Source organism: Harpegnathos saltator, unplaced genomic scaffold (genome assembly GCF_003227715.2).
Source record: "Harpegnathos saltator strain DR-91 unplaced genomic scaffold, Hsal_v8.6 scaffold202, whole genome shotgun sequence".
In the NCBI taxonomy this organism is placed as follows: Eukaryota; Metazoa; Arthropoda; class Insecta; order Hymenoptera; family Formicidae; genus Harpegnathos; species Harpegnathos saltator.
In genome coordinates, this window is record NW_020229987.1 from 1970092 (window position 1) to 1986014 (window position 15923).

Consider the following 15923-nt stretch of genomic DNA (forward strand, 5'->3'; position numbering starts at 1 on the left):
TCGCGGACGTCGTTTTACGACCGGCCGCTTAGTCGGCCGCGCCGGCGCGATCGGTCGGCGTAGATTTATTTCGCAATTAAAACCGCCGACCGTAAACGCGCGTGTCGTCGCGCGCTCGCTCGCTCGCTCGCGTACGAGAGCGAAGGGTATCTTTAAACTAGAATTACGCGTCGTTGGATCGCGCTCGTCCGTCACACCGCACTACGCGCAACAACAACGACAACGCAACAATAACAGATTGGCGCGGGACCACCAGCGGGGAGAGGCAGTGAGGAGAGGAGGGGGAAAGGGGGGGGAGGACCGGCGTCCAGCGTGATCGAGAAAAATCGTGGTGGCGAGATGAAGCGTTTCACGCTGACGTTTCCACTGCCTTTTCGCGAGTACTGTCGTGCCGGTCGTATAAATTTCAGCCGGCGATCGTATTCCGCGGACTCTCCGTCGCGTCGCGTCATGTCGCGTCGCGCGCCGAAGCTGCCACTTTCACCGTGTCCCGGACCGAGCTGGGGCCTCGCGCGCGCAATAAAACCGGAATATGCTTTCGTTTGTGCAACGCGACGCGAGCCCGTATTTCATCGTCGCGGTGTCGCGTGTCACGTGTCACGCTGCTCCATCACGCCCATCATTACACGGGTAAGCTCTATGACGAGTCTCACGGCCCTCGTGTCCCTCTCTTTTCCTTTCGTTCTCTTTTTCAGCTGCTCTGTGTCGCATTTTGCGCGCTTAAAGAGCGCGGAATATCTGCGCGCGCGCGAGTCGAAAGTGCGGGGAAAAAAGCTGGGGAAACAGCGGGGGAAGAGGGGAATCACAAAGGAGCAGGAAATACGCACGAAACTGCTACTAAAAAGCGGGAAGAGAGAGAGAGAGAGAGAGAGAGAGAGAGAGAGAGAGAGAGAGAGAGAGAGAGAGAGCGAGAGGGGGAGAGCGAGAGGGAGAGAGTGAAACTTCCGTGTGCGCGCGGTAATGACATTGCGCGGTAAATATTTCGCGCGGCGTTTATATCGACTTATTTTGCGCATATCCATGCCGCAAACAGGCGCGAGCGAGGAGGAGCGGTACAATGCAAATATCTCCGTTACATTTGTTACGACGGCGAATTAAAGCTTTAATTAATCTCGCCTGTGCCTGCGCAATTAATTCAACGTCGATAATCACGTCGCGCGGACGCGTGAACGCGACGCCGCCATTGTTGCGGCGTTTAATATTCGCGCACGAATTCGCATCGAATTAATTTACCGCAACTTACAAACGACCTGATCGCGCGCTCGCACGCGACATTAATAACGCGCGACGCCGATATATCTGAACGATTCTCCGCAAATCGCGAATACGCGCGGGAGGAGCTTCACCTCCCTTTTTCTACGTCCATTCTCCGTGTCCCTTCGGGGATGATGCCCATCCGTCCTTCGCGTTCCGACGTCCTCCAGCCCGACCGCCGCTATCGTCCGCTGACCTAATTGCGCTGGTTTACCCCGAAACTACCCCCGCATTATCCCAAACTCATTCTCTCATCCCTGCTCCTCCCTCCCTCCCTCCCACGTCATGTGCTACGCCGGCTCGGTCAGTTACAACGCGCTTTTGCTTTCCAGAGGTTCCAGAGACCCCACCCCGGCCTCGATCCATGGCGCCCCCCGCGTCTCGCAACAGCGGCGGCGGCGGCGGCGGCACCGGGGTCAGCGCAGGAGGTTGGGGAGATGCACCCCTCGCCAGGGCTCTCTTCGCCTACCTCAGCTCGGGGGAGAATCAGCTGAGCTTCCTGGAGGGTGATCTCATCGCGCTGATGGGTGAGTTTGATCTCGCGTCTGTTCGTCGATATACCCGGCGACGGTATCGCCCTCAGGATCGAGAGGCCGTTGCACTGTGAGACCGCACCGGGCCGCCATAGACGTAATCTTTTTTTTATGGGACAGAGGGAGGAAGGAAATAGAAAATACACAGGTGGGGAGTAAAAGCGTTTAATTAGGACGGTTTTATCGACATTAGTAAGGTTTTATTTCTTTTTTTTGCGCCCCCAGATAAAGACGAGGGACTCGATAAAGCGAGAACAGATTACCCCGCGTTGCGGGCCGGAAACGTTAACGAAAGGGGGGGAGCTTGCGTGGAAGGAGAATGTTAGTCAGAATATATACGCAGAGTTTTAGATTTGCATACTCTATTCTTTTTTATCAGGCGACCGGCAGAAGGGATGGCAATTTGGCGAGAACCTCCGCACTCAAAGCTCGGGGTGGTTTCCCCTGGCGTATACCGAAATTATAATCGACGACACTTTGGGGTGAGTAAACCTTGCCCGACCTCAAGTGCGGTAATATCGAAATTCCGCGTTTACGATCACTCGTTATTAACCCCCTCGTGCCCTCCGATTACCTCGCGCAAATATCGTGCGTCCGAAAGTCGGCGAAAACATTCAATCCCTTAATGGAATTTAATGTTAATGTCCCTCACAGATTATTATCCATGAAACACGGAATATTATTATCTGCCTCTCCGCGCCATGTGTTTCGTTAGGCGTCAATTAATGCTTCATCGGCAACTCTCATTATTTGCTTTATCCTCCGGCTATATTGCGCGTAAATTATTTTGCCGAAAAGCGTGCAACGCAAATTTATTTTCTGCGTAACAACGGTCGATCGTCTGGCCTGTTGTTCACGCCAGACGTCGAATGTAGCCGGCGCGAATGTGCAGCAAAGGTTTTATAATAGCGACGTGTAGTGACTCGCCCTCGCGGGAATAAGTATAATGGCAATCCTACAATAAGCTATTAGTTATAAAACATAAGAAAATAAACCAATCGGGATTCTTCATTTATAGATTGGAGGATTTTGATTGGTTTATTTTCTTATGTGTTATGACTAATAGCTTATTGTAGAATGGTCATTAGGGCGGATTCACACCTTGGCAGAAAAGCAGAGAGCAGAGAGGCAGCATCCAGTCAGAAGTCGCGCTGATAATCTCTCTCTCTCTCTCTCTCTCTCTCCCTGTCACTCTCTTGGCTTCTGCTTTCTGCCTTTCTGCCAAGATCCTGGAAGAGAATTCACACCTCGGCCGAAAGTCAGAAAGTAGAAAGGCAGCAGCCAATCAGAAGTCGCGCTGGTAGTCTGTCCTTCTCTTGAGAGAGAGAGAGAGAGAGAGAGAGAGAGAGAGAAAGAAAGAGACAGATAGAAGAGAAGGACAAACTATCAGCGCCACTTGTGATTGGCTGTCTTCCCTCAAGGAGAATTCACATCTTGACAGAAAAGTAAAAAGCAGAAAGGCAGCAGCCAATCAGAAGTCGCACTGATAGTTTGTTTCTCTCTTGAGAGAGAGATAGAAAAGAGAGACAGACTATCAGCGTGACTTCCGATTGGATGCTACCTTTCTGCCTTCTGCTTTCCTGCTTAGATGTGAATCCGCCTATAAGGAGAATTCACACCTTGGCAGAAAAACAGAAAGCAGAAAAGCAGCAGCCAATCAGAAATCGTGCTGGTAGTCTGTCTCTCTTTTGAGAGAGAGAGAGAGAGAGAGAGACAGACTATCAACGCGATTTTTGACTGGATGCTGCCTTTTTTGCTTTCTGCTTTTCTGCCCAGGTATGAATCCGCCTTTAGAAAACATTTGTGAGACCGCACCTCGCGGAATCGCGAGTGCGACGGGCGGACCGTTGAAATGATGTAAACGAATGCGTTATTCGATCGTGCCGAAGATCGCCGAGTCATGGAGCGAGCAACGGTCGTACACCGGAGCCGCAGGCCATTCCGCCGTGCAAACCACCGCCCTCACGACCGCCGGTCACGCCGGCTGGTATCGACGAGCCGTCTACGGGGACTCCCGCTGCCGGCAACAGTTCCATCAGCAACAACAACAGCAGCAACAGCACCAACAACGCCGGCAGTAACAACAATGGCAGCACCGTCGGCACGCCGACCAATAATCCGAGCGTCTTGGCGACTCCGACCGCGCGCCAATCGAAATCGGTAAGCCCGCAGATTGATGAATGTTGCTGATAACGTCCAGAAGATTACAAAGACCCGTTGAACGTACACGGGGGAAAGGGGGGGGGGGAGAGAAAGATTGCACGAATTGACGTGACAATGAGCGACAAAGCGAGTGCACTTTGGCCGAAGAATTTCTCGATCTTGCGCGGCAGGATCTCCTTCATCATTCAACCAGTCTTTTCTTTCCGTGTGGAACTGGAAATGGAAGTTCTCTCTGCAGCGGAGAAACGTTTGACGAGAAACGTTTCGATTATGGTGGATTCTGAAGAGTCGCGCCATCGAGCAATGAGTCGTCTCTTCTCGCGCTAATTAATCAGATGACTCAGTGATTGCTCTCGATACCTTCGTAATCGACATTGTCTCGAGACGCTCTCTCGCGCGCGGAACTTGGTGCAAAGTTCCGCGCGGCACTGTCGCAACAGCGCGCACATCGCAGTCCCCGAGATTGATTAGGGGGAAACTTTGAGGAGGCGAGACGTGAGAGACAACCTTACATCTTGGCTTTCAGATCCGTCCATCGGGCACACTGCCCGCGGTGCTGGCCGGAGGACGTCGAGTACAGCCGCCCGTACCTCCAGTACCACCGCCGGCGATGACGTCCCTCCATAGCAGCAACGACAGTGGTTTCTCCAACGAACCGCCTGTGCAGCCTGACGTAGATTACAGCGACGACGAAGCGATGAGGTAAGTCTAAGGTGCGCGCCGCGGGCTGTAAACTACGTTTGCTCCTCCTACGTGTGAGACATATTCGCTCGGAATATCTGCGTGTAAACTATGTAAACTATGCGAGGGGGGAGTCGCAATTTTGTCGCTGGTTTATACACATAAAAGGAAAAACGTTATTATCTCTTGTTGTGTGGTCCGTAGATATTGAAATTTAGCGATGGTAAAACTTTAGAATAGGTTTTCCGAATTTTGATATTTATTTGCTACTCTCATGATAAAACTCTTTGGTGTGATTCCGACAGTGATAATCAATCGGGGGAGCCCGAAAGAAATGTTACCCATTTATTTTTTGAACTATTTTTTTGGTAAATATTCAAAAGTACTATTATACCAAAAACTACGTTTTCTTGTTCAGTAATTTACAAAACTAGCTATTATAAATAGCTATTATAAAACATGTATACAAAGTTTTACATATATATTAAGGAAGAAGGAAAGGGGTTAAGATCTTTATAGGAAAAACACGAAAATTTTATTCTATATATTTAAAATTTTAAATATCGATTTTATACTGATTAAATACCGTTCACAGTTGTTACTCGAATCTTTCGCCTTACTAAACAAATGAGTCTACGATATATTAAAAATGAATACTGAAAAGATTAGCAAGATCTGCGCAAGGTAGGACGTAATCATAAATTATAAGCAAAATAAAGCAGAGCATTATTTACAATCATGCTCTGCTTTAATCCAAAGCACAAATTTATATTATAAAGTCTAAATTATAGTGGAGAATAGTTTATGTCTTTAGTTTATTAAAGTTTATTGAGTTTTTTATATTTTTACGCAATAGTTTAAATTTGGTGCATTTTTCTTTCAGAGTTTTATAAGATCCGAAAAAACTAGAAAAAAATAAGTCAGTAACATTTTGTTTGGGCTTCCTCTATTGATTATCATTATCGTAGTCACAACAACGATTTTTATCCAGCAAGTAGCAAAAATATATCAAAATTCGGAAAAGGCCCTATTCTAAAGTTTTATCTTAGCGATATTTGAAAGATGATGTAAAGTAGAAATGACATGTTGTCTAATTAGTATAAATTTAAATTACGGAAAATACATATAAATTTTAAATTTATCATATATATATTATAGAAAGATATATTATAAATATATCAAGGGAGAATTTATTTAGTTTACGTAGCTTATACGACGAGGATAAAAACCGGTGTAATTTCGCTGAATTCAAATCACAAAGAGATAAGCCGAGGGAAAACTATCCTCTATCGCTACGATTATCCATTACGACTGCAACGTGAAACTTTTATTCGTCTGTGCTCGCGACAATGGAGAGATCGGTCGTCACGGAATTACACCGCTTTCCAAGTTCCGGTTTGCACTTGGTAGAAATGTAGACTATCATTGTGCATCCGCAGACATCCGAGCGAATCACTTATTACTCGGTACTTGGGCTCTTTCGGCCCTTTGATACCTTTGCTCTCCTCCCCCCGCCCTCGATATTACGCCCTGATAACCAGCCGATAAGCGCGCACCCCCGCTTTGCCCTATTCAGCGCGATTGAAGCTTTGTATCATCGCATCGCGGCTTCGCTATTCTGCTGTCTGCTGTCCCCCTGTAATTAGTACGATCTGCACCTCCCTGTCGCTCACTCTCCCCCCACCCACCCACCCACGTACTCAATTGGATTGGTTTGTGAAGCTATTGTGGGAAATAAAGATTCGAGGGTGGTGGATTGTACCGCGTAGACACACGTGGGTTTTGTCGCGCGCGCGGATGGCCTCTGCGTGGCGTATGGTGTGCGCCGCTGTAATTAATTTCGGATGACGCAGAATCGGATTGCCATAATAACGAAATATGCGATTTACGTGTCTACTTAACTTGCTCCCGACGTTGCTCGTTGTACGATACGCATACATGGCTGATATTTCGCGGAAAATAAGATTTTATCATAGGCAGGTTGGGTGGTTATCGTGAAATTTAAACGTAGAACTTGATAATACATAGCAATATATAGCAAAAACAAAATAATTTTAGAACAAGCGAAATCACCTAAATTTTAAAGGATTTTATTCTTATACATGGCCTCAAAAGGATTCCTCTAATTGTAAGATTCAAGGGAAAATATTATAAATACATTATTTTTAAAGTAAGAGGAATTATACGTTATATATGTATAATGCAAATCTTATTGATTTTAATATAAATCTCCTCTTATACACAAATTACTTAATTTTTTTTTAAAGAGGATTACTATACTTACTATACTTTATTCTTACTGGTTATACTAGTTAATTTGAAAAAAAATTATTATAATATATAGCAAAAAGTAATATATATATATATATATATATATATATATATACTTCTGGTTCTAGTTCTACAATAAGTAGGCACGAATGAAATAAGATTATCATAACAAATAATTTTCAATCAGTTTTGTTACCTTTGGACCTCGTAGCTACAAAGATGTTCATCATAATCAACTATATGAAACATAATTAAAAAAAAGAATATATTAGAAAGAATATTATTCAACTTCTTGCAATAGATTATAAATTGTATTTGACCAAGTATGGGTAAATTATCTTCGTTATATGTTACAGCAACATACTTTTTTTAAAAAGCGTTCCTAATATTCTATGAGCATATGGTTATTTTTTCGTTCACGTCTGGAGGACACTTAGAGCATGATTGAACAAAAGAAGCCGACATTTCTTCTTCACATAAGAGGAAAATTAATTGATATAAAAAAAAATTCTCTTGAAATAAAAGGAAAATAGTTAGAATAATATCTAATAAATTTTAGACGAATGGTTCATTTTAATCGTTTTATCGAAAGAGGAATCCTTTTTCTGCAAAAGGCTTCGCTAGATATGAGCTTCGCTAGAATATGAGACTATGGGAAAAATCACTTTACAAATAAAATATTGTTTTTTGGGCGTAGCGTAACTGTTTTTTTTCCGACGGTCCATTGTTAATAGCAATTCCGTGAAATTTGTAACAAGATTGGTACGGTGCGGTAGGATCGATACGAATGGCATGGTAAGTCTGACTTGGCAGTCCTCAAATTGGATTTTCAGTAGTACGATTATATCATCCCTTTTACTTCATCCCCTCCCTTAGCTCAGAAGAAAAATGAGCGCTGACCAAGATTGCAGCATTTTATCCCCCGTCATGTTTGATAACGTCTCTATTTTTTTATCTCGACATATTTGTTTCTTTTTTGCAATTTCATCTCGCAGTCTTGCTTCGCAACGTGCCTAATAATTATTTCGACATTGTGTTATCTATGATCTTGTTTGATTTTTTGCAACTTTCTAGATTGAAAATTAAGCTTGAACAAATCTTTAATCTCTCGGTTGAGAAAATGTTCTGAATTAAAACTGGCCGGAAATTAAGCTTGAACAAATCTTTAATCCCTCGGTTGAGAAAATGTTCTGAATTAAAACCGGCCGTATCCACATCTCCCACACGAAAAAGACTATTTATCCCCGTTTCTTCGAAGTTGTATCTCTCCTTCTTGTAGATACCGCATGCGCTATCGTGGTCGCTGGAAATAAACCGCCATGGTGGTGGTCCTTCGCATCTTCTCCGGCCTCCACCCGATCTCCTCCGACTTCTCTCGTCCTCCCAACCTTCCTCCTGCCTCTTCTTTTTTCTTTATTTTATTCACCGCGCCGCGCACGCAGACAACGACGCCGGAAGCCGCGTGGCAGAGGTGAACGCGCTCCTTCAAAGGACGAGAAGCAGCAACAGCAGCAGCAGCAGCAGCAGCAGCAGCAGCAGCAGCAGCAGTCGAAGGACTGGGAGAACGACTCCTGGAAGACGATTCCGCGGGACGAGAAATCCTGGCAGCTGTATCGCACCGCGATGGACCTCTGGGCGGAGTCGAAGGCGAATCAGACCGGCGAGGAGTCCAAGAAGTACTATGAGATGGAGAACGGCGACTTTGTGCTGGAGAACGGCGATATGGCGAAGAAGAGGAAGAGCAAGAAAGCAGCGCAGCCGACGAATGAACGACCCAGCCCGAATCAGCGCACTACCAGCAAGATGTCGAACGAGCGGGGTGTTCCGGCTGCAACTCGGCGCGGCGATCAACGCCGTGTCGACAAGCGCACGCAGGCGGAGACCGAGGAGGACGACCTCGAGGAGGACGAGGAGGACTTCGGTGCGGCCGAGTATCGCGGCAATAAGTTCTACGCGAACAACCAAGAGGCCCAACAAGATCGGCGAGGCGGTGGAGACGACTTTGAGGCTGACAAGTACGCCAAGTCGTCGAGCTCGCCGTCAGAGTCCGACGACGAGAGCACCATCACCATCCCGGAGCCGGGTCGCAAGGTCGAGCATATCGCGCAGAAGCTCGAGCAGACTGCTCAGAAGTACGCGCGCGAGCACAGCCCGCCCAAGTTCCTGGAGCGTCGCGACCGAGCAAGCGCGAGCGACTACAAAAGCCTGGAGAGGAACGTGCGCGAGCCGGCGGTACACTCGCGCCGTGAGAGGATGCCGCCGATGACGACGGAGTACAAGAGCTTGGAGCGCGGCCGTGAGGGCGGAGGCGGTGGAGGCCAGCGGGCTTTCGCGGAGCGCAGCCGCGACGACAAGCGGCTACGCGACGAGAAGCGGCCGCGAGACGACAGGCATTCGCTGGAGCGCGGCCCTCGCGAGGACAAGCAAGCTTTCGAACGAAGCTCTCGAACGGAGGAGAAGCAGAGCTTCGAGCGCTCGCGGGAGGACAAGTCGAACATGGAGCGCTCGCGGGAGGACAAGCAGAGCTTCCAGCGCTCTCGCGACGAGGAGAAACAGAATTTCGAGCGCTCGAGGGAAGACAAGCAGCAGAGCTTCCAGCGGTCCCGCGAGGAAGCTCAGTCGTATGAGCAGCGAAGCCGCGCTGCCAGGCACGAGCAGGAGCGCGCGTATCTGGAGCAGCGGAAGGAGGTGATGGGTTACGAGCGGACGTTCGAAAAGAATCGAAACAGAACGGTCGAGCGACTGTCGAGTCGACGCTTCGAGCGACCGCGACCGCCGTCGCAGGAGGCCCCGGAGCGGCCGGTAGGTCCTTACCGAGAGCGCAGGTACTCCGACAAAGAGGAGGCGATTTACGGAGAGACTGGGCGATATGGAATAGGCTCGCTGGAGAGGGATCGTGGCTACGAGTCAAACTTCGAGACGAAACTGGAGAGGTCGAAGGTGATCGAGAGACACGGTTACCACACGGGACTGCATGAGCCTGCAGCAGGTCTTCAGAAGCGCAACGTCCCGTCGAGAGGCAACGAACGCAACAACGGCGACACGAACAACAACACGCTGAAGGCCGAGAGGAAGCTGCTGATGCCGCGACAGACGACCGCCATGGGTCACCTCGTGCAGACTGGCAGAGCCTTCGAGGAAGGCTCGAAGAGTCCGAAGCTGGTCAAGCGTACCAAGTCCTTTTGGAAATTCCGCCGGGACTCCGAGGTGCTGGAAGGTATGGCGCTCTGGCAACATCGCTCGCTCGTCGACATCCCGAAGATGATACGCAAGGAGAACAAGTCGACGGAGATTGAGGAGAAGCAGAGGAACTCGGAGGGCGGGAGTCCGAGTTCGAGTTTGGGTAACAGCGAGGGTACCATTACGAACGAGCACCATCGGCACGAAGAGCCCAAGCCAGCCGAGAGAAGCCACGTGCCGGACAAGGCGGACTACTTCGAGGATTTTCCGACGCCGGCGGAGCGGCCGAAGGTCTTGGAAAGATCCGAGTATAGAATACAGCAGCAGCAACAGCAGCCGGAGGAGCGCACCTACTTCATCGGCAACGTGTCGCGGAAGGCGATTATCGAGAAGGAGCGCAGACGTAGCCTCGAGGCCAAACGGAATATGATCGTGGCCGAACTGAAGGAGAACAACGAGAGCAAGCGCAACGAAATGCTGACGCGTGGCAGGAGGAATTACGACGACGAGGAGGACGCTACGCTCAACTTCAGCGAGACCGAGGCCTCCGACGAGGAGTCCACGTACAGCTGCATCGTCGTCAAGGATCAGAGCGTGCCGGAGAAAACGTTGTTGCCGAGGACCAAACTCAGACGGGACTCTGACCGAGATAGGAACACCTGCGGGCCCTGGTACGACCTCTGGGGCGTCGACGCGTCCGTCAATAAGAAGAAGAAGAAGAAGCAGCAATAAGGAGAGCTGAGACACGAACTGATGTAAGGGGAGGTGATTGTGAAGAGTATAAACGAGTCGCGAGTGGATGTCGAAGTTGAGAGACGAACACGTTAAGCAGAGAGAATGAGAAAATTGAGGAAAGCGAGAAATGGAATAGAAATGGAGAAAGAGAGAATCAGAAACTTTTTCTCTCAAGAGGAAGAAGAGGAAGAGGGAGAACCAGACGACGACAGGCGCGCTCATGAAGAAGATGAAGAAAGCGTGGAAGGCGGCGAGGCGGCGGTCCGCTTTGTTTGCGCTTTTATTTTGAGTTTTCTTGTCTTTTCCTTTCTTTCGATTTGGTTGCTCACTCACTTTGGTTAACCTCGTAATCGAGCATGAATCATTCAAATCGGCGAGTACCGTTTTGAGTCGTCGAGGAAACTCCCCGAGCTCGCGCGATCGTTTACATTTACTCTCACCCCCAACCCCTTTGGGTTCTTCCGCGCGACCAGCTTGTTCATCCCAAGTCTTTCCGTAGCCACCGAATAGGTATGTGAATGAACGACTTCGCACCCCCTTCAGTTTTGATGTGTGTTTCGCACTGGCTGACGCACCTGCCCGTTGCTTAGTCTCGTCTTCAACGATCGGCTGTTGATGTTGTAGGAGCTTGCAGCATCGTCGAAGAAAGCGCTCGATACACTTTTGCGACGACTTCTAGGCATCTTATCTCCGCTACAGAGACAGAGCGAGCAACCATGTTGGACGATGCATCATCCCATCGGTCGTGAACAGCGTGTCGTTGTATACTATATGCTGCATGTATTTAGCTCTCTCTCTCTCTCTCTCTCTCTCTCTCTCTCTCTCTCTCTCTCTCTCTCCCTCTCTCTCTTTCTGTTTCGCTATTTTGCTGGCGTAATAAAAAAACCGTTTGTTAAACCGCTCGCAACTCTTCCGGACTCTTGCCATTTTTAACTTTTATCGGTCGCTTTGATTGTGTATTGCAGACTGGCTCGACAGAAACCGCACGTGTCTTTTTCTTTATATACTTAGGACTTAGGAAGCTAGGATTTGAGCAGACGCTTGAATTCAGTCTCACGCACTCTCGATCCCCGAACGCGTTCGATGTAACGTTTTTAATCCACGTAAATGACTCCAAAAGAATTACTCCCGAACTAAGTACTAAAGTACAAGATATTAACGAGGCGTTTTCACGGTGTTTTTTCGAAGAGAGTCATCCCCCCCTTCGCCTACCCTGTTGTCGCTCCCCGATATTTGGTTTGCTCGAAATTCCAGAGTTTGTACGCGACAGTTCAGCAACTGTGGATCTACCCCGAGCAACCCTCTGCCACCCCGATTAACCACGATTAACGCCTTTCAGGACTAACATATTCGCGACTGTGAAGCTGCGAAAGACGAAGACTAACGACCGCTCGGCGCCGGCGCTGTCATGAGACAAGCTCGTACCTTAAACTACGTGTTTCTTGCGCTAGTAGCGATCCGGACGGGGAAAAAGAGACGGACACGCGTCCTCACCCCTCGTCGTAGAAGTTCCTTCGTCGCGCAGCTCCCACCGCGAGACGAGAATCGACTGCCACGCGAATCATCCATGTCCGCGAAAAATCTTCTCTTTCTCACGAGCGAACGTATGTACGACTTTAAACCAAATGGTTCCCATATTTACGGCGTCACGTATCGTACTTCTCTCTCTTTCTCCCCCCTCCCTCTCTCTCTCTCTCTCTTTCTCTCTCTCTCTCACTCTGTTCTTTTACATCCCTCCCTGGTGTTACCCTTTGAGTTTATCACTTATGGGATAAGCGCTATCGGTAAAGTGGGTTTGCGTAGACCTTCCGGATCTCTTGAACGAGGGATTAACACGATTGTAGTGTTAAGTGTGGTAAGGAGACGAACTTCGTGGTACCTCCTCACTTGCGTTAATACAGTTTTACGTGCGGTGTTAACTGCTTAGTCGTGCGCCTTCGGCGTCGCGAGCTATCTTAACTGTGTTAACCGAGTTGTAGAATGTTAAACGCGAGAGGTGCCACAGCAATAGGACGAAATAGGTCCGCGAGCATTTGCAAGAGGACCCGTGCCGAGTCGTCATTTATAAGGGAGATAGCTTACAAATTACGAGCTTGCCGCACCCTCGAGCCCCTTTCCTGAGGGATGGAACAGCTCGGGACACTTTCTCGAGCAACTCGCGAGACGAGTCGAGATCGATGAGAAAGAGAAACGATCAGGACTTCTAGATTTATCGTTATCGATATGTATCATACTGCGAAAACTCTATTTAACACATTCGGCCATATACCATGAAAGGGTTATTCGTCCCAGAATTTGATAGAATTCGAATTTTTGTGTGCGACGAACCGTTTTGAAATGTTTTCCGATGTTTTTTCAATATGTATTTACAAGTCAAAGCGATTAGAATAAACTTAGATTTAGGATAACATTCTCCAGCGTACTTAAACGAACAGGAAGAAAACGTCCAATTCGAAGCGGAAGGTGCGAAGGTCTGAAGCGGGTTTTAGGGCAACCGATTTTTTGTAATTTAAAATGCGGTAGCTTTAAGCATACAAGGAAGTCTACGTAAAAGATGCAAAATGTTAATATATATTATAAATATAATATATTACGATATATAAATATATATATTACACACATATACATACACACGCACGCATACACACACACACACACACACACACACACACACACATACACATATTATGTAAACGGTCGTCCGAATCTGATTTCGACGATTTGGGTTAGGTTAGGGAAAACAAAGTTGATGTATACACGCGTATATGTTATATATATATATATATATATATATATGTATATATATATATATATATATATATATTTGTTATTATATACCAATTTTTTGACGTGCATCTCTCCGCAACTTTGTTTGTTGTCTCATCTTTTTACCCCAACCTTTCGTATAACATACGTAAGAAATAAACACGTATATTGTTATTTGTCATGGGCAAAATGTTATAATTCTATTTTAGTGCATATTTTATTAAGGAGAATGTTTTGAAATACACGGAACTTTTTTCTTTCTTTACCGAGTCACTCGACTATTTCCAAGCCAGTCAAGTTGATATTGACTCACGTTGTCGAGACAACGGACTACGTAAGCTCGAAATTAAATTACCTCCATGGTTCTTCGCCGGAATATTTCAAAGGGAAATCCCGCGATCCGTCACGAGAGATTAGTACTTCGTGACTTTTCGGCGAAGAGATCCGTATTTGAATATCCACCATCGTTCACAGATAAGGTAAGTGTGTTCCACGGTTATAATGGTGGCGCATTTATTTAAATTAATCGTCGAGCTCCTTTAATGGCTCGCGATCGACCCGCTTTCACAAACTCCTGGAAGGAGGCGAAAGTCCCTCGCTGACGAGAAATGTTCTCTCTTGTTGTCCCTTTTTTTCCAACACCTTTTTAGACCACTTTAAAGTGTCTGAAAGTTGTATAGGTGCTATTATGCAGCAATTATCGGAAAATCGAAGATGGCAGGCGCACGAAAATTACCGTAACAGCCGCAAGACGTGTTATTTCAATTACGTTTTTCTCTCATTGAACTTGACTTGAGCAAATTTCTTTTCTCTCTTTCTCTCCCTCTCACCCCCTCTAATAAGAGGGAAGTGTACATCAAGAATGAATTGTGTGTATATTTAAGGGGTACTCCTAACTCCATATAATTTAAATATTATAATGTCTTGCACCAAGCAAAAAGGAAAAGAGAACCTCTGTCTGTTCTGGTGTACAATTTTATGTACCTTTGATAACAAACAATTTCCCAACTGTTAAGTAATCTTTCAACGTTTGGCAGATTATTAAGTCTTTTTATTTTTTTTTTCAATGAAAGCACAAAGTCTTATTGAATGTTTGAAAATATCGGCATTGAGAGACGGAAATTCGAAGTGACTCTCAATACAACAAATATAATAAAACATAAACAAATGAATATTTTTAAAAGGATTGTTCAGGTATTATTATAGTGAGAAAATATAACTCTAATTCAATGCTTCTTTTATTTAAAAAAATGTAGAATGTTTATTTATGCTTTATTTTAAAAACGTAGAATTTATTCATTGAAGTAAATCTGTCTATATTACCTAACATATTGCACATCAGCTTTTATGTTATTTTTATAATGATGTGATCAAACTGATATTATAATTGTATACACAGGCTGTTGGTGGTATGAAAGGGCAAATTAATTAGTTTAATTTTTGTTTGGAATTTGTCGTGTAAAGTAAGGCAACAAATCTCCTACATTGGCTGCCTTCGAAAGCTACAACGATTGAATAACTGTTCTAAAATATTACCTATGATGTATATTTTTGACTTATTCTATTAATAATATTCTTCAAAAATCCAATCTCGCAAGTCTTCTATCAAGGACGTCATAGTATGTTGTTATTAACCAGTTCATTATATAAGTCCAATAAATTCCTTAAACGTCTTTAAAGACAATCAGAAACTTATTACGGTAAAAGACGTCATCGTTCTTGAAATTCCTGTATGCCTCAACAGATCTAAATATATTTTCGGTTGGTTAAACCCAATGGTGCACCTAGAACTTTACTTAAGGGGACTGGAGAGTCAGATGGCTGAAAAATCGTATCTGTTTTTGATAATATTTTGTGACGAACTGAATAAATGTGCAAGGATGAAAATTTTAGGTATATTTATACAACATATGAAGAGTAGAAAAATTTTGTTTATTAATAAATACTCATATAAATATGCGATATATATAGCTGAAATGTATTCTCCTTTTTTTTTCAAGTTGTCGTTTTTGCAGTAATATCTCGGCTCTCGATGGTCCGATCAAAGCAAATTTTAGCTGGAAATTTTGAAGAGGCTTATCATTATTCGATGAACCATTATAAAAAAAAATCGAACAAAATTAACAAAATGGCAGCTATTATTAGAAAAAAATCCAAATTTTTCAGTTTTTTTACAATAAAAAAGTTAATATCTCGAAAGAAAATATTTTGACGTAATTGTCTATGGTTCATCTGAGAGCTAGATGAACAAATATTATTGCTTTAAAATTTCAAATCGATACGAAGCTCAATTTCGGAGAAATCATTGCAAAAAGTTGAACAATAAAATTTCGAGAAAAA

At 45.5% G+C, this 15923-nt stretch overlaps 1 protein-coding gene across 2 annotated transcripts in view; it reads left to right on the forward strand.

Moving 5' to 3' along the window:
- The window catches only part of IRSp53 (Insulin receptor substrate 53 kDa), a 109026-nt gene extending 97312 nt beyond the window's left edge, over nt 1-11714 (forward strand). For both annotated transcript variants that reach the window (XM_011145733.3, XM_011145732.2), the window contains exons 10-14: nt 1587-1781; nt 2167-2269; nt 3677-3947; nt 4477-4652; nt 8345-11714. In XM_011145733.3, the coding sequence (XP_011144035.2) occupies nt 1587-1781; nt 2167-2269; nt 3677-3947; nt 4477-4652; nt 8345-10814 (3215 nt within the window). In that variant the 3' untranslated portion in view covers nt 10815-11714. The remainder of the gene's footprint in view (nt 1-1586; nt 1782-2166; nt 2270-3676; nt 3948-4476; nt 4653-8344) is intronic.
- The last annotated feature ends 4209 nt before the right edge of the window (nt 11715-15923 follow it).